Source organism: Molossus molossus, unplaced genomic scaffold (assembly GCF_014108415.1).
Source record: "Molossus molossus isolate mMolMol1 unplaced genomic scaffold, mMolMol1.p scaffold_m16_p_19, whole genome shotgun sequence".
NCBI classification, from domain to species: domain Eukaryota; kingdom Metazoa; phylum Chordata; class Mammalia; order Chiroptera; family Molossidae; genus Molossus; species Molossus molossus.
This window is the reverse complement of record NW_023425354.1, coordinates 30,820,889-30,839,185: the sequence shown is the minus strand read 5'-3', so window position 1 is coordinate 30,839,185 and position 18,297 is coordinate 30,820,889. Positions and strand designations below refer to the sequence as shown.

The window sequence follows — 18,297 nt, the reverse complement described above, 5'->3', positions numbered from 1 at the left end:
GTGCTGTCCACAGAGCCCTCCTTTAGAGGTCCCCAGAGGGGCCCTTTGGGTGTCGATTTCCCCTTGTGCTCTTGACTCTTGTTCCTCCCCCTCTTGTGGGTCCAGGGCCACTAAAATGGATGACTTAAGTGAGGGTTGAGACCAGGGACCTGAAGGGAGAAGTCACTCGATGGCAAAGGAAACTAGAAGTGGTTCGTGCTCCGTTGCCTTGTATTGTGGGATGTTCTTCACAATTTTCTTTTCCTTCTCCCCTCCCTGTTGACTTGGATGGTCAAGAACTAGCTGGATTCTCTCTAGGGTAGAAAAAATGGAGACCAACCGCTTTACCTGGTGTCATCTTAGCCCGTCCTCAGAGAAAGTCAGTCCTGCACCCTCCCCAAGGATGCCTGGCTGTCGGGAACGTGTTTGTTGATCTGAAGGGGAAAGTCTTGGGAATGTGCGTTGAGTCCTGCTGTAGTACCAACTGTGTGCCAGTTAATCCTCACAGTGACCCTGCAAGTAGGTCTAGTTTACAGGTGGCCCAGAAAGGACCAGTAACTTGCCCTAATGCCAGAGCTAGGGTTGGGGAGCTTCTGACCAAAGCCAGGCTTGCATGCTGCTTGCACGTGGGCTGCGCTGTTAGGTTTGGGGAGGAGTGGTTATCATCTAAGGCTGGGTCTGTAGCCACTCTCAGGCCCTGAGGTGCCTCCAGGATGCTTTGGGACCAGGGAGTGGCCATGGGGAGAGGTCACGTCTCAGGAGATCCTGGGCAAGAAATCGGCGCTTGTAGGGGCAGTTCAGTGACCATTTCCATCGTTGACTCTCCCAAGCACCTCCTCCAACACCTGTCCTTGAATGCTTTAGTCATCTCCCTTGCATTGGCGAGAGTCCAGCAGGGCGGTTGAGGGCAGACGGCCGGACTGGTGGTTGAGGCCAACTCCTCCCCCAAGACACCGGAGATTTGAACTCAGTTACCTTTCATCTGAGACGAGGATCGGGAAGGTGGTGATGGCCGGCAGCCAGGACCAGGGAGAGGGCGATATCGTAGTGTAGGAAATGATCGATGTGAAAGTGGAATCCAACCTATGCGATCTCCTCTTTGAGCTGTGTATGTTGTGTTTGAGGTCAGGGACCTGGTCTTTCCATGCACTTGGGACAGTTAGGAGACAAGGATCATCTCTCCGTACCTTCCCTGCACGCCCCCCTCCTCTGTGGTCCCCCACTCCCTACCCTCCCTGTGGCAGACTGGGGCTCCCTTTCCAGGGTTAGGGCCCCTGGGTTGGGTCTCAGGGAGGCAGCAAGCTCTGGAGGAAGGAGACTGAGACCTAGAGACAGTGTCTTGAGCTGACAGGCATAGAGACAGCCTGTTTTGCTCCCCTTTCTTCTCAACCTTTGGCCCTAAGGGCCTCCCCCAATGAAAGACCACTTCCTGAAGCCTCTGGTTTAGTCTTTTATTTGCCACAAAGGGAAAGAGATCTGACACCAGTTTACCTTGAGTGTGCAGGGCTCTGCCCGATCCCCTCCCCAGGGAGCCCTTCCAGGTTTACCTCCAGGTCACTTCGTAGCCTACGTCCCATGGAAGCAGGTCTCACCCGCCCTTTCCTTTTCTCCCTAACCCTGACCCTGACCTGAGCTCTCTGGGGGTACCCCCGCAGTGGGGGCCGGACAGGTACGTGGGGACGGTGTAGGTGCTAGGGCTGCTCTCCTGGAGCTGCCCCCTTCCTTTGGAGCCAGCCAAGGCTGTGGGAGGAAGACGGGGGTTCCGCCGGCCCCGGCTCATGCTCCTGGGGGAGCTGCCATGACAGGAAGGGGGGCAGGACTGGTGATGGCGAGGAAAAGGACAAATAGAGGGAAGTGTGGGGAAATGAAGAAATGATGAGCTTGGCCATGCTCGGTGGGGACTGGAGGTGTGGGTGAAGGGCCAGCAATGGCCACATCCAACCCCACACTCCACCGATCCCCAGATTGGCTTTGTAGCTCCAAAATTTCTAAGTGGTGAGGGTTTGGAAGAGAAAACCCGAGTAGAGGTCTGTGCTGTGGATTTTACTCTCCGGCTAATGGGAAGACAGCTGACCACTTTTAGATGCTCTCAGACCTCATCCCAGCAGAGGGGACAGCGACTGTTGGAAGTCAACCCCACTGCCCACTGGCCCCCAGAAGCGGGCATCTGTGTTGGGCCCGGGCCCAAGATCGGCTCTCAGAGCTCCTCGTGAACCCGCTCCTGGTCCTCGTCAGACTTCAGCTTGAGCTCCTCCATGGTGATCTTGCCATCCTGGTTGCGGTCCTGGTTCTGGAACATGTCCCCTATGGTTTTCTCTGAGTCCTGCCCTGGCATGAGGCGTCCTTTCCCCTCACTCACTTGAGCCTTGATGAAGGTGGCGAACTGGGGGAGAGGAGCCAGGGGAGGGGAGGGTGAGGGCCCGAGCAGCTCTGGGTGGCCTTGGCAAGGCCCCCAGGGAAGGCCAGCTGGTGAGGTCTGAGAGGAGCTGGTGCCGGGGTCCCGCGGGGCCAGGGCCACGTGTGCCGGGAGAGGAGGCAGGGACGAGGAACCTGAGGCACAGGGACCAAGCAGGGCAGGACGGGTGCGGACAGGATGCTGGACATGTATTCTCACCAGATGCCACCATGCAAATGAGAGTGTGGGGATGGTCATTATAAGGCTTGAACTCCTCACCCACCTCCTCGGGAGGCACCTCGCCATCTTTGTTGAGGTCCAGGTCTTCAAACAGGTTGGCAGGAGGGTCCTCGTGCCACACAAACAGGTAGCCTTCGGGCAGCCCCTCCTCCCGGGATACCAGCTCCACCTCAAACAGCAGCACAGCACTGCCAGGAACCCCCCGGGCTGGAGGGGCGAGAAGAGAAGGAAAGAGCCCAGTCAGGCCAGGGTCTAGACAGGCCCGGCGGGTGTGTTCCGCAGCTTGCAGGTCTGTTACCCCTCTAGGGGGCTGGAGAGGGGGACATGGGGTGTTTACAGAATCCTCCATGAGGGAACAGAGGGGTGGATCAGGTCAGTCTCTGCTCCTCACCTCCACTCTCCCCGTGTGCCAGGTGCGGGGGGACCACGAGCTGCCGCCTCTCTCCCACACACATGCCCTGCAGGCCCGTGTCCAGGCCTTCGATCACTTTGTTGGCCCCCAGAGTTGCCTCCTGGGGAGCCCCATAGTCATGCCTAGGGGAAGTGCAGATCCCCAGGTCAGTGCTCTTCCTTGTCCCACAGCAATTCACACCCATCGCCCACCCCCAGGCCCAGGTCCCACGTGCCTGCTTCTGGTGCCTGCCCCGTGCAGCGGAGTGCAGGCCTGCGGCTCCGGGATGGGACACCTTCTCATCCTGCCATTGCCCCAGAGTGTGGCCTAGAGGGCTCGGCTCCCTACTGCCAGCTCCACCCTCCCCCTTTCTGCCCCTTCTGCCCCCCTAGATGGGAGCTTATGGAGAAGGGGTGCTCCGAGGAGGATCCCCTCACCTGGGCCCACCCACCTGCCCAGCCCGGCCCTGCCCCAGACCCACGAGGAGAAGAGCTTGGTGCCATCCAGCAGGGAGCAGTTGTAGTGGTATCGAACAAAGTCCCCAGGTTTGGCAGTCTCGTTGCAGGCCTCAGGGGGCTGAGACAGTGTCTTGATTTCCACTGGATCTGCAGGGTTGTGGAAGTCGATGATGTGGACGTCAAATATCAGCACCGCTGAGCCGGGGATCTTGTCTCCTGGGACAGAGTGGGGGAGTGGATCAGCTTGGAGTCAGGAGGTCTCCATGAAACCGCCCTGGGGTTTCAAATGAGAATGGGATGGGATGGGATGTCTGTCCACATAATCAGCTCTTCCAGGGGAGGGAGGGACCTGCCTGTCAGAAAGCCCTTTACACCGTCTCGTGACCTCCCAGTAACTTACCTGGCTGATCCAGGTGATTAGTCCCATTTTATAGGTGAGGACGGGGAGGCTTCCAGCAAAGCTGGGTCTCAAATCCAGGTCTCTCTGCTTCCTAGGGCTATGCTGTTTCTATTTTTCCATAACCACCCCCACTCCCCAAACTCAGGAGACTTCTCCAGTATGGAAGGGGAGCCGTGGAGAGACTGTCCTGAAGAAAAGGATGGATCCGTGTGGCAGGAATTGAGTGGGTGGCCAGTTTTTGTGATGAGAAGGGCAGAGCAGGGGAAGGTCAGTGAGGGGCTCAGGAGAGCAGCTGAGGTACAACAGGCCTACCAGTCCCGTTCTCCCCATAGGCGAGGTGGGGGGGGATGGTGATCCTCCGGCGCTCCCCCATGCAGGTGCCCTGCAGCCCCTGGTCCATCCCGGGGATGATGTAACCCTGTCCCACGTAGGTATTGTATGTGTGGTTGCGGGAGTAGCTGCAGTACAAGGTGGGGAGGCCAGCACGGGAGTCAGGGGGCCCTGCCCTGGCAGGCAGCTCACAGCCACCCTCAGCTGCTGCCTAGGTGACCGCTTCTTGCCTCCCCCTAGCCCCACCTCCCTCCTCAGGACCCCAGTGACCTGGAATCGAAGAGGGTGCCATCCATCAGCGAGCCGTTGTAGTGGTAACGCATGAAGTCCCCGGCCATGGCTCTCCGGACACAGCCAGGTGGTAGCTCCAGCGTCTCCAGCTGGACAGTGTCCTTCGGGTTGTGGACGTCGATTAGTAGGACGTGGAAGACCAGGGAGGCCTGCGGGGGGATCACAGTCCCTGGGGAAGGGATGGGCTTGAACCATACAGGTGGAGAGCAAACCCGGGCTCCTTCTTGACGCAGGAGGGCCTCTGGGAGAACCCTGCAGAAAGCTGCTGACCCTGCTCTCCAGATCCCTTTCTTTGCCCTCAGCAGCCCTGTTTCTTGCTCCCGCTGTGAGGCTGAGCTGGGTTTTCCCCTGGCCACCCACCAGCCGGTGCTGAGCCTTTGTGTGAGTCGGAATAAAGCACACCTTCTTCATGAGATGATCACTAAGCGCTAGATGTCACCCCTCCTCGCCTCCTTGGCCGGGTGCCCTTGTGCAGCACACAACCTGAGTGACCGTGAGTGGCAGCCCACTCCGGAGAAGCCACGTCCTCGCCCGCCCTTACCATAGCCTTTCTCGCCATAGGCCAGGAATGGAGGGATGACGATCTTCCTTCTCTCCCCAGGACACATGCCCAGCAGCCCCTGGTCCATGCCCTTGATCAGCCAGCCAGAGCCGACGTAGGTGTCATAAGTGCCGCCCCTACTATAGCTGCAGAGAATGAGGAGATGCTGCTCGAGGAGGGGGAAAGACTGTGCACTGCCCCCATGCCACTGTCCCCAGCACGCCAGGGCTCCCTCAGCCCTTACCTGGTGTCGAAGGCGGTGCCATCTAGCAGTGTGCCATTGTAGTGGTAGCGGACAAAGTCACTGTCCTGGACCATGCGGGGGCAGTGGGGTGGGCGCAGCAGGGTGCTCACCTGCACAGTGTCTGCCTTGTTCCACACATCCAGCAGGACCACGTCGAAGTAGAGGGTGGCGTCCGGGGGAATGAGCCCCGCTGTGAGGGTCAGGCAGCAGCAGCTCATGTTTGATGCAGACCCCAGGGTGGGGGTGGAGTGGAGGTCTGAGCATCCTGCTTAGCTTCCCCCTCCACACCTCTAGTTTCCCTTCTTCCTAGTCAAGCTATGATCCCACCCCAGGCCCGTGATTTCCCTTCGTCCCACCCCAGGGGCAGGAAACAGAAACTCTAGTCCCAGACCTGCCACTACTCATACTGTGCAGGCACCTGACCTTGGGAAAGTCAATCTCCCTCTCTAAGCTTCGGTTTTTTAGCTCTGGGGTCCTTGATTCTACCTCCTGGTCTCCTCCATCCAATGCCTGTACCCCAGCCCTTCTCACCCACACCGATGCTGCCATAGCCCAGGTGGGGAGGCACAATGAGGCGTCTCCTCTCGTTGACACACATGCCCATGAGGCCTCGGTCCATGCCGGTGATGAGACGCCCCACACCCACCACGATGGCCACCAAAGTGCTGCGGTCATAGCTGAGGGACAGAGGGGACAGATGGGATACAGTGGACTCAGGTGTGCACAGGTGAGGGTACACACAGCCAGATGTTTCCCTCTGCCCATGGTCACATACATGTGTAGGTGCATATACACATGCCCAGGCGTACACAACCCCCCTCCTATCCATAGGCATAGATCAACGTGCTCCCCACATCCTTTCGAGGTCAGCCATGACCCCAACTTAAAAGGCTGCGCTGTTACAAATCGGAAGTCCTCAAGGAGTCTGGGGCTTTTATACCCCTGGGAGAGGGGTGGGTGCAGGCCTGTGTACTGTTACTATCTGTTGACAGCAAAAGAGTGCTAAGTACTTCGTGGGGTGGGGGTTGGGGGAGGAGGAACATTTATTGAGGGTTTAGGATATGCTGATTAAATGCTTGGCAGTTTACATTCATGATCTTTATTATTTTTTTTAATCCTCACCTCAGGACACTTTTTGCATTCAGAGAGCAAGAGGGAGAGAGGGCGGAAGAGAGAAAGAGAGAGAGAGAAACATCTATGTGAGAGAGACACATCGAGAGGTTGCCACCCACACAACCCCAACCGGGCCGGGGACAAACTGCAACCAAGGTACATGCCCTTAGTGGGAACCAAACCCGGGTCTCTCCAGACGGAGGGCTGACGCTCTAACCGCTGAGCCAAACCGGCCAGAGCCATTCATGATCTTATTAATTCTTTCTCCTGTGAGGTGGGCATTATTTTCATTTTTTCCCTTTATTGATTTTAAACAGAGAGGAAGGGAGAGGGAGAGAGAGACAGAAACATTGATGAGAGAGAACACTGATTGGGCGCCTCCTGCATGCCCCCCACTGGGGATCAGGCCCACAACCTGGGCATGTGTCCTGACTGGGAATCGAACTGGTGACTTCTTGGCCTGTGGGTCGATGCTCAACCACTGAGCCACACCACCTGGGCTATTTTCATTTTTCTCATGAGAAAAAATGGAGACTTTCACTGTTTTCATTTTTCTTATGAGAATCACTGAGACTTGAGAGACTGAGGGCCTTACTCAAGGTCACAGCTAATACAGGTTTGCGTAACTCCAAAGCCCCCATTTGTGCCTCTGCACCGATGAGCCAAGGCGGAAAGGAAGGGGAGGCAGCGCTGGGGGGGACAGGGATTGGTTTTCAGTTCTGAAAGAGCCTGTTCTAAAACGGCCATGGCTCTTATTTGTTTTTAGTTAGTTTTAATTTATTTCAAGTTTTCAGAAGTTAAGGAAGGCTGGGAGATTGGCTGAGGGGGGCCATGGATAATGAAAGTTTTCCAGGCTCGGCACTGAATAAACTGGGCCCCACCTGGCTCCCAGGGAAGTCACCCCCCAAAGCCCACGCCTGGCAGTCAAGGGCTCAGGACTGTACTGGCTGCCGCCTACACCTCCTTTTGCCCACTGAGCTGGTTTTACGACTGGCGGCTTCCTTCACAGCGTTACTGTGAGGCCCCAAGCACCAGTTAAACACTATCAGGGCATTTGGTCCTCCCCAGAGTCAAGGCTAATGAGCATTGAACCCTTTCGGACTTCTGGACACCGTCAAGTCCGCTTTCACTCATCATCTTGTTTGAGTCCTATCATCAGTCTTGGGAAGTAGGGACTCATTTTTTTTTTTTTCAGATTGTTTGTTATCTCTATTTTCCAGATAAAGAAAGTAAAGCTTCAAGAGGCAAAATTTCTTGTCCATGGTCATAATCTGCATTTGAACCCAGGGTCTGGATTCTGGAGTTTGTCTTCTTATCCAATATACTGCCTGTCCCCAAAGCCTGGCCACTGATTTCTCATGGGACCAGTTGTGTGTTTCGGGAAAAAATCTAAGAGGAACTGAATTCTTGAGGTGCGGTGTGGGAGGTTGTGTGTCACTGAGACCTAAGGTTTAATCAAGACTGACATGTAGCCCTGCTCTACCCCCACCAACAAAGGTGGATTTGCCAGAGCAGACCAAAAGCCAGGACCAGAGCAGAAGCCGGTTTTTCAAACTCCAAGGCTGGCAAGTTGGTGGCAGCCCTGGCCTGGTACAGTTAACTAAGATGGAGGGAGATGGTGCTGCAGGTAGACCTGGAGACGGAGGTATGAAAATCCTCCGAGGAGCCCAGGATGGCAGGTCCGACCCTGTGACACGTAGACAGGGTCCCTACACTCCCAGATCCATTCTGCTGTCTTATTATGTGGCAGGCTGCTTACCGGCTGGCTGCTAACTGCCACCCCCTCCAAAAAAAAGTTCTACTCCCTCTTCTCTAACCACAAAGGCACTGAAACCTGGGGCCAGAACCCGAAGGGAGTCAGGGTGGGTGGGAATGTAGGGGTCCCTGGCTGAGACCATTGGAGGATTATATGCATCAGAGACCATGTTCTTCCCCCCAACACTGGGACTAGAAGTCCCCCTCCCTGTGTCTCTAAATAAAGGGTTGGTAAATTTGAGCAGTTCCCCCTGGTTATCAACGCACTTTGGGGAGTATGGGGGAGCTTGTGTGAAAGAAATTGGGAGCCTGGGAGAGGCAAAGTTTTGAAACTGAGAGCAGAGGATAGATAGATCTTTGTGGAGATGGATGCCTGGGAGGCCTCCCCACCCCCACCCAAGGTGCTGTGTTGGGGTTAGGGGATCATGGAGTGAGTACCGGAATGTAGACAGCTTGAAAGGGCACCAAGGAAGCCCAGGAACGAAGAGCGCCCGCTTCTGGCTCAGGGAAGAGGAGTGGAGAGTCCGGGGGCCACCCAACCCATTACCTCGAGTCAAACTTCTTGCCATCTTGGAAAGTGCCGTTGTAGTGATAGCGCACAAAATCCCCCATCTGCACTTCCCGGGGACAGGCCCTGGGGATGTGGTACCTCTCGATGACCACGTCTTCCAGGGGGCCCCCGGCCGGGCTGGCGCGGCCCAGCCCCCGGCCCACAGCGAGCACTAGCAGCAAGGACATCTGCAGCAGTAGGGGCCGCAGGAGGGTGTGGCTGGGGGGCCCCGCGCGGAACATGGTGCCTGGAGCTGGGATGGCCGGCAGTGAGGGCGAGCGAGAGAGGAGCCGCCACCAACCTCCTCCCCACCCCTCCTCCCAGAGCAGGCTCCCCCTCTTCCTGTCGTCCTTCCCCACCCCGCCCTGGCTGGTCCACGTGGAATGGGGGCTGGGGAGACTGCGCTGGTGGGAGGGGGTTGGGAGTGGAATGGGAGGAAGGGGCCAGGCTGAGAGTGTTGGAGACCGAGGAATGCACCACAAAGAACTCCAGATTCTCTCCTCTTCCCCCACCCGGGGCTAAGAGACCGGGGGCCTAGCCGGGGAGGGAGGCTCCAGAAAGATGAGAAGTCGGAGCTGACTCCCAACCGAAAAGAAAAAGTTCAGTGTTTTCCGGAGCCCCCGGGGTCCTAAAGCCTGGCTGAGGCATCCCTTGCTGCTTCTGCTGGCACCCCCAAATCAAAAGCCTCTCCTGGAGGCTGACGAGGCTTAAGAATCTGAGGGTATCTCAGTGCTCCCCCCCTCCCTACTGCCCCAGGGACCGCCCCTCGAGTCAGGGACGAGGAGCTACTGTGCCCGACACAAGCTGGACTACCAGAGGACTTTCTGACGTGGGATGGAGATCCAGTAGGAGGAGGTGGTGAGGGGAGGGTGTGCAGGGTTACACCAGGTGTGCGCAGCCCCGGCGCGGGCTCGGTGGACGGGCTTTGGAGTGACCCGTCAGGACTGGGGGTGGGGCGTGTACAAAAGGGGCGCTGTGGTGGACGGAAAACTAGACTCTAGGGCTTGGGCAAAATAGAGGGTGGTGGCACTTCCCTCAATTTTACGATCTTAAGGTGGGGGGGACTGTCTTTGCGTGGGGAGGAGCTTTCTGGGTTCCCCATCTTGCGGGGAGCATCTCCCCATCTGTCGAGGGGAAGCCTAAGGACAAGGAGCTGGGCCAACGTAGGGGACTCAGGACACCACCATTGCATCCTCTGCCCCTCCGGGGATCCGACCCAGGCCATTACATGCCTGGCTGCCACGGCGTCCGGCGCTAAGACCCAGTGGGCACGCCGGCCGGCCCTACCCCGCCCGCTGGCCTGCTGGCCGGGCCTGGACGCTAGCTCCGTGCGGAGAGCCGGCCGGCCGGCGCGGTGGGGAGATGGGGCGGGCGGCTTGGGTGCTGCTGTGTCTGCTCCTGGGCAGCTCCGAGGCGCAGTACGAGAAGTACAGTTTCCGGGGCTTCCCGCCCGAGGACCTGATGCCGCTGGCCGCGGCCTACGGGCACGCACTCGAGCAGTACGAGGGCGAGGGCTGGCGCGAGAGCGCGCGCTACCTGGAAGCGGCGCTGCGGCTGCACCGGCTGCTGCGGGACAGCGAGGCCTTCTGCCACGCCAACTGCAGCGGGCCCGCGCCGCCCGCCGCCTCGGCCCTCGGGCCCGCGCCCGGCTCCGACGGCGCCCGCGGCGACGAGTGGGCCCGCGAGCTGCGGCTCTTCGGCCACGTCCTGGAGCGCGCCGCCTGCTTGCGGCGCTGCAAGCGGACGCTGCCCGCCTTCCAGGTGCCCTACCCGCCGCGCCAGCTGCTGCGCGACTTCCAGAGCCGACTGCCTTACCAGTACCTGCACTATGCGCAGTTCAAGGTGGGCTTCCGCCCTGTGTCCCCCTCCCGCCCCAGGCCCTGCTCCGCCCAGTCGCTCCCAGCCGGCGTCGGGTTTCCCGCGGGGAGCGGAGGAGCGGTGGCTGTCATCGATCCCCAAGCCCTCTTGTGCGCTCGGGGCAGCGGGCTCTGGCCCTACCGACCCTCTCTGTCCCCACCCCACAGGCTAACCGGCTGGAGAAGGCGTTGGCCGCGGCCTACACCTTTCTCCAGAAGAACCCCAAGCACGAGCTAACCACCAAGTATCTCAACTACTATCGGGGGCTGCTGGATGCAGCCGAGGAGCCCCTCATCGACTTGGAGGCTCAGCCCTATGAGGTGGGATGGAGGGGGAGGGCTAGCCCTAAAGCTTTTCCCAAACCCCCCTATAGGACTTGTAGAGGAGGAGAGTGTTGGGGGTCCCCCTGACCCCCAGGACGGTCCCTTCCAGGCCGTGTTCCTCAGGGCCGTGAAGCTCTACAATAGCGGGGATTTCCGTAGCAGCACAGAGGACATGGAGAGGGCCCTGGCCGAGTACCTGGCTATCTTCGCCAGGTGTCTGGCTGGCTGCGAGGGGGCCCACGAGCAGGTGGACTTCAAGGACTTCTACCCTGCCATAGCAGGTACTCTCACCCAAACCCACCACGCATCCCTCCCAACCACCACTGGGCCCTGCTTCTCAGAACAACTCAGGCCCCTTAACACATGTATGGAGCACCTACTCAGTGCTTGGGAGGTGGTGAGGAGTCAGTCAGGTGTTATCCTGCCCCTGGGAGTGTGGAGTGTGCCGTGGGCTGAGAGAGGCAGACAGGGTAACAGATTCCTTGCCACTGGCTGCTGAAGGGCTGCAGTCTGGAGTGTCCAGGGTGCTGGGCATCGGTGGAGAGAGGCAGTGACATCCCAGAAGGGTCTGGGGAGGTTGGGTTCACAGGCTTTCCAGGCAGAGGCCAATGCAGGTGCAAAGGGGCCCAACCGAGATGGGAAACAGCCCAGCACGTATGTACCAAAAGCAGTTTGTGGCCAGAAATCACACTTAGTCTGGGGGTCCCTAACTGCAGAGGTCCCTCAGTGCAGGGCATAAAGGGCTGTCCTGGGTGTCAGTCTCGCTTCCAAACCTCACCTGCCACTCACTCCCCCAAGAGAGCGGAGCTATAGGTGGTAAGTCAGCCCTGTCCACAGTAGTCTTCCTCAGCATTACTTATCCTACCTGCCTTATCTCATGTGATTGCAACAGGCTCTGCAGGCAGAGCTGGGACTGGAAGTTATCTCTGTCACCCCATCCGTGGAATGGAGCTGTTCAGCATACCACCAGCTTCTCACCACTGCATCTCACCCCCTAGATCTCTTTGCAGAATCCCTGCAATGCAAGGTGGACTGTGAGGCCAACTTGACCCCCAATGTGGGTGGCTACTTCGTGGAGAAGTTTGTGGCCACCATGTATCACTACCTGCAGTTTGCCTACTACAAGTGTGAGCCTCCTGGTGGGCTGGAGTGGGGGGGGGGGGGAGTGGAGAGCACTACACTGGGAGCATCGCAGAGTCATGGGAAGCTGTCCCTCAAAATTGAGGCCTCTGGGCGATTGGGAGGGCAATGGGGGGGGGGAGGGCAAGTGAGAGGCCTGTGGGAGAAAACAGTGCAGCCTCAGGGCAGGATTTCAGGGCCTCTTGGCTAAATGACTAGATAGCCAACAATTGCACTGCCTGCCACATCTGTTTATCTCATTTGATCCTCTCACTGCCCCTCTGCAGCTGACATTACTGGGCCCATTTTTCAGATAAGGAAACCGAGTCTCATAGAGGACAAGGGGCTGTTAGGCACATAGCTAATAAAAAGTAGCACCAACCCGGCCGGTGTGGCTCAGTGGATTGAGCGTCGTCCCATGTACTGAGAGGTCACTGGTTGATTCCCAGTCAGGGTACATGCCCAGGTTGAGGGTTGGATCCTTAGGAGGGGGCATGAAGGAGGCGGCCCATTGATGTTTCTCTCATCAATGTTTCTCTCTCCCTGTCTCCCTTCCTCTCTCTATATATATAAAAAAAAAAAAAAATCAATAAAAATATATTTAAAATAAAAAGTACCAGAAACCGCCCTGGCCGGTTTGGCTCAGCAGTTGGCGCATCGACTCGTGGACCAGAGAGTCCCGGGTTCGGTTCCTGCTAAGGACACGTACCTCAGCTGCAGTTTGTCCCTGGCCCCGGTGGGATCGTGTGGATGGCAGCCACTCAATGTGTTCCTCTCACATCGATGTTTCTCTCTCTCTCGCTTTGTCCTTCTCTCCCGCCTGCTCTCTGAAGATGGATGCAAAAATGTCCTTGGGTGAGGATGAAAAAAAAAAAAGGTCCAGAACCCTGGCCAGTGTGGCTCAGATGGTTGGGTGTTGTCTCCTGTACGGAAAGGTTGACGGTTCAATTCCTGGTCAGGGCAAATACCCGGGTTGCCAGCTTGATCCCCAGTAGGGAGTGTGCATGAGGCAACCTTTCTCACATGGATGTTTCTCTCTTTTCCTGTCCCTTCCTCTCTCGTTAAGAATCAATTAAAAAAAATTTTTTTTTTAAAGTAGCACCAGGACTTAAGACTTTCCTGATTTGAGGGAGATCCTAGCCTCAAGAGGGCGCTGGGATGGACAATCTGCAATGCAAGGGTTCCTGCAATGCAGAAATGCCAAGATTCAGACAGAGGCTTGAGTTGGAGTGGAAGGGCTGAGGACCAAGGGGCCAGGAGACCCTTCATGGGTCCAGTTGGCTAAGTGGTTGAGGGCTGTCACCGGCCTCTAATTCCCTAGTGACATCATTCTCCAGCTGTGTGAGCTTGACCAGTTTACCTAACCTTTCTGTGCCTTGAATTTCTTATCTGGAAAATGAAGATAACAGTAACGTTGAGTCTTAAATGAGTCTTAAATGAGAGTAAGTGCCCAGTACATGCTAGCTTGCATTATTGTTGAGTGGGGTGAGGCACCCAAAGATATTCTGCAAGATGGCTGGGGAGGCAGGGGCACTGGACTGAATGGGGCGATAGGAGTGGGTGAGGTGGGGATCATCCCTGAAGGTGGGGCAGTGCCAAGGCTCCTCCTCACTCCTCTTCTGTCTGCAGTGAATGATGTCCGCCAGGCTGCCCGCAGTGCTGCCAGCTACATGCTCTTCGACCCCGAGGACAGTGTCATGCAGCAGAACCTGGTGTATTACCGCTTCCACCGGGCGCGCTGGGGCCTGGAAGAGGAGGACTTCCAGCCCCGGGAGGTGGGCATCGCCTTCCGAGGCACTTTTGGAACCATGAGGTTTGATAAAAATCTGGCTTCCTCAGAAGGATGGGAAATGAAAAGAAAAAAAATTGGGTTGTGGTTGGAGTCCTGCGTTCAGCCCCAGCCCCACCAGCTTTGTGGTCCTGGAAACACTGCTGACTCTTTCTGAATCTGTTGCCTCGCCTGCAAAATGGGGGTGGCACTACCTACCTTACCAGCACAGCCGGGGATATGGGAGGTGTACAAATGCCTGTTCCCTCCTGCCTGCTCCCTTCCCCACTCTCACCCTCACTGCTGGCCTCTGCCCTTCTTCCCCAGGGACCACCAACCTGCACCAACTGAGAAGCTCCTCGGGAGTGTGGGGCAACCCTGGCAAACGTGGGCACATGGTGCTATTGTCCATTTCCTTGTCAGTGGCAGACGTTGCTAATCAGTTGCACTTTTCCTCACTAAGCCCTCGGAATCCTTCTTAACCCAGCACTCCAAGCAGCTTCAGTTTTTCAATCAGCATGTGAGCTGACACCTGTTCCAGGCTCCTTGCGCCGGAGAAGGGCCGGAGGAGCTCTGGCTCCTCCACCATCTGGCAGCAGGGGCCAGCTCACCTCTCTTCTCCGCCCTCCCCTCAGGAGGCCATGCTCTACCACAACCAGACGGCTGAGCTGCGGGAGCTGCTGGAGTTCGCGAACATGTACCTGCAGTCAGATGATGAGGTAAGGGGCTCCCTGCCCTCAAGGGCTGGGTGGTGGCGACCCCTTGGTCTTCTTACTTGGGCCACTTTGCCAAAGCTCTGCTCCAGCTCCCAGCAGTCAGCAGTTGTCAAGCAGGAGACATTCTCCTGTCCCTTATCTATACCTGCCCTCTCCCCCTGCTCAGTGTTCTCGTGCCCCCTTCTTATGTCTGAACTGTGCTTCTCCGGGGTCCAGCTCAGGCGGCGCCTCCTCCAGGGAGGCCTGCTTCATGCCCTGGCTCTGTCTTCTGGGCTTACAACTCTGCCCCCGCATGCCTCCCCAGACCTGCACTTATTTGCAGTCCTGGTCCATCCCACCCCCAGCCCCCTTCTCCAGCCAGTCTCCTAGAGGGTTGTGCTGCAGGACACGGAACCAGGATATTCCCAGCTCACCCGCAGTGCCCGGAACCACAGAGCTGGTGCTCAGAAACTAAGTTAGAATGAACCGGTGAATGAAGGAATGAATGCAGGACACCAGGAAGGAAGGAGCACAGCGTGTTACATTGATTCTGAATGAGGGTTTGAGAATGTCAATCTTCTCAGGGGTCCCTGCTCAGTGCTTCTTTATCCACTCCCTCCTTTGTTCAAGCACCATGCTCCCCTCATCGAACATGGGGGCCGGGTCGACACTCTTAGCATCCAGGTTGGTGCTCAGTAGGTAGTAGTCATTTTGATTGCTGTTACGTGTTGTGTGCTGTTTGCCAGACACCGTGTTTGGGCCTGGGGTAAAGTTTTTTTTCTTTATTGATATTAGAGAAAGAGAGGAAGGGATAGGGAGAGAGAGATAGAAATAGAAACATCGATGAGCCCTGGCTGGTTTGGCTCAGCGGTTGGAGTATCGGCCTGCAGACAAGAGAGTCCTGGGTTTGATTCCCGCTAGGGGCACGTACAAAAAAGAAAAAGAAAGAAACATTGATGAGAGAGAATATCAATTGGCCGCTTCCTGCATGCCCCCCACTGGGGATCGGGCCCACAGCCTGGGCATGTGCCCTGACTGGGAATCGAACCAGTGATCTCTTGGTGCATGGATCACGCTCAATCACTGAGCCACAGCGGCTGGGCAGGCCTGGGGTAAATTAATGAGGCACAGTTCCTCTCCCAAGCAGCAGGGGGAGGCACAAAACCCCTCTTCTTGTGGGAGAGGTCAGCATGGGGCACTGGAGGACTCCTGACCCAGCCAGGGTCATATCAAGGGCTGCATCCTGGAGCTGATGCCTGGCATTGGAGGGATAAACAAGAACTACCCAGCACAGGGGGGTTAAGCTGTTCCTGGCTAGGAATAGCATGAGCAGACAGTGTGCATGGACCAGCAGTATTCTAGGGGTGTTTATACTTCAAAGGTGGGCTGTGGAGAGGGTGATGCTTATGCTAACGCAGAATCTCTGCTGGTGAGGCCCCATGTACCAGGGAGGGGGTAGCTTGGGAATAGGACTTTGTGGGAGAAACCGTCATATTGTTCCTGTGTGAGACCTTGAAACAGAGATGGGGTGCGAGGGCCCCTGGGCCAGGACAGGAGCTGATCCAGGTTTGTGCCTTTTGTGATCTGGTTTCTCCCCCAACCCTGGGGCTGCTCTAGATGGAGCTGGAGGAGACAGGACCACCCTTGGAGCCTGAGGACCAGCCATCTGATGCTGAGTTTGAGGGGGAGGGCGACTACGAGGAGGGCATCTATGCTGACTGGTGGCAGGAGCTGGACGCCAAGGGTGACGAGGCTGAGGCTGGTCAGTGACTTGAGCCAGGGTGGGGGGCGGATGCAGTCTGGGTTGGAGGTTGGGGACAGAAGGATCCAGGCACTGGGCTACAGAGGCCGGGGAATATGTGTGTTGGATGCTGGGACCCCCTCCTCTGGGGGCTTTGAGCCTGTTGGCAACCCCCTTAGGGGGTGGCATCCTTCCTGGGAGCAGGGGTTAGTTGAGACCTGTTTCTGGGGAGCCTCGTTCCTGCCTGTCCCACCTCCCCACAGGACAGCGCCCAGACACCTGTTGGGAGTACGTGAGGGGCTCACCCCAGTGCTCTCTCCTTTTGTTTGCAGAGCCGGAGCCTGAACTAGCATGAGAAGAGGGCCACCCTGCACCTCTCGAGAGCTTGGGAAGCTTGGGCCCAATGGGCCCACCCTCACCAGCCTGGGCAGCAGCAGGAACTATTTATTGAAAATGTAAAATGGACATAGCTGACCAGGCTCCGTCCTGTCCCACCTGTGAGTGCTGCTCCCCAGACCCCCTGCCTCCTGACCGGGTCTCTGGACCACAGGAATGGGGTGCTGCAGCGGCTGACAGCCTGCCCTCCTCCCAGTGCTCTTCCCCTGGGGGAGAAGATTCCAGCTTCTCCTAGTTGGGGGTCGCAGCCTGAAGTTCAGAGACAGCAGAGGGGCGGCTGGCATCATGAAGGATGCTGGGCCAGGAGCCCAGCGGTTCCTGGCACACTGGCCATGGGCGCTAAATAAAGGTTTCTTATTGAATGAATTACAGGGCCTGGGGTCCAGTGTTCCCTAGGCTGAGCAGTGAGGGCGAAGGTCCTTCCCTCTCTCCCTCTGCGCCCGTTTCCCCTCATCTGTAAATGCAGGGGCAGGTAGGAGGTACAGTCTGGCTTCTGTGGACTCTGGGTGTGTGTGACTGAGGAGCAGCAGCGTGTCATGCGATCCGCCGCCAGGGGGCGTGAGGACGCAGTTCCTGCCTGAGTCCTGGGAAGATGGTGGTTTCAGATTTCTAAGATGAGATATCCTGTATTTTCCTAGTTCAGCATCACTTCCCTTGGGGAATGTGGCCAGCGAGGGGAAGGGGCCAAGGACATTTACTTCCAGTTTTTACTTTCCAGGCATTGACCCAGGTTCCGTGCAGTCAGAGTAAGCATGTCCGGCCGCGCTGTCCATTCTCCAAGACAAAGCAGAGATCGCGGCCCGGGCTCTGCAGCCGGAGGCACCCTAGGGACACCGTTTGATAACTTGAGACTTTGTGGTGGCAGTGGGACTACCAGACTGTCTTGCCCAATCTTTTTTTTTTTTTTTTATCCTCACCCCAGGACATTTTTCCATTTATCTATAGACAGGTTAGGAGGGAGGGAGAGAGAGAGACACACATTGATGTGAGAGGGACACATCGACTGGTTGCCTCCCTCACGACCCCGACCAGGGCCGGGGACTAACTGCAACTGAGGTACATGCCCTTGGCTGGAATCGAACCTGGGTCTCTGGTCTGCAGACTGATGTGATGTTCTAACTGCTGAGCCAAACTGGCCAGGGCAATCTTTCTTTTTTAAAAATATGTTTTTATTGAATTTAGAGAGAGAAGCATCGATCTGCTGCCTCCTGAACACCCCTGACGGGGTAGAGCGGAAACCCAGGCATGTGCCCTGACTGGGAATCACCCCGCAACCTCCTGGTGCATGGGCTACCGCTCAACTAACTGAGCCGCACCAGCCAGGGCTGTCTTGCCCAATCCGGCATTAGCTTAGGGGGCAGAGAGTCTGGAGATGTGGGGGTGAGCGTGGTGTCTGGTGGCTGGCTATCACCCAGCCCTGTGACTCACCAGTGTCCCTCTATGTTCTACAATCGGGGATTGGGGGCACGAGAGGTCTCTCTGGGAAGGGACCATGGGCCAGGGCTTGCCAGGTGACAGTTCTGACCCACTTCCCACGTTTCTGGCGTCCTGGGGTCAGGGTGGTGGAGGAGCCTTCTCTCTTACTGGAGGATGAAGCTGAAGCTGGGAACCTAGTTCTCATCTTCCACACCCCTACTTCTCAGGTGTGCCAGGTGACCTGGCCTAGGCCCCACCCATCCCTGTGCCCAGGAGAACTCCCTACCCCACCCAA

At 57.2% G+C, this 18,297-nt stretch overlaps 2 protein-coding genes across 3 annotated transcripts; one reads left to right on the top strand and one right to left on the bottom strand.

Moving 5' to 3' along the window:
* Window positions 1-1,483: 1,483 nt before the first annotated feature.
* On the bottom strand, window positions 1,484-9,014 carry FKBP10 (FKBP prolyl isomerase 10). Its single transcript, XM_036269497.1, has 10 exons — window positions 8,685-9,014; window positions 5,801-5,946; window positions 5,270-5,459; window positions 5,026-5,171; window positions 4,464-4,653; window positions 4,176-4,321; window positions 3,487-3,679; window positions 3,006-3,148; window positions 2,658-2,821; window positions 1,484-2,362 (listed from the first exon to the last, which is right to left on the bottom strand). The coding sequence occupies exons 1-10, from the start codon at window positions 8,927-8,929 to the stop codon at window positions 2,177-2,179; spliced, it is 1,749 nt and encodes a 582-aa protein (XP_036125390.1). The 5' UTR covers window positions 8,930-9,014; the 3' UTR covers window positions 1,484-2,176.
* A 998-nt stretch (window positions 9,015-10,012) lies between these two features.
* On the top strand, window positions 10,013-16,921 carry P3H4 (prolyl 3-hydroxylase family member 4 (inactive)). 2 transcript variants are annotated; one of them, XM_036269498.1, is made up of 8 exons: window positions 10,013-10,529; window positions 10,712-10,864; window positions 10,977-11,148; window positions 11,866-11,994; window positions 13,616-13,761; window positions 14,390-14,473; window positions 16,067-16,211; window positions 16,523-16,921. In XM_036269498.1, the coding sequence occupies exons 1-8, from the start codon at window positions 10,050-10,052 to the stop codon at window positions 16,543-16,545; spliced, it is 1,332 nt and encodes a 443-aa protein (XP_036125391.1). In that variant the 5' UTR covers window positions 10,013-10,049; the 3' UTR covers window positions 16,546-16,921. The 2 variants fall into 2 exon arrangements, with proteins under 2 accessions (XP_036125391.1, XP_036125392.1); XM_036269499.1 differs by lacking the exon at window positions 16,067-16,211 and having other exon boundaries at window positions 10,029-10,529.
* Window positions 16,922-18,297: the final 1,376 nt, after the last annotated feature.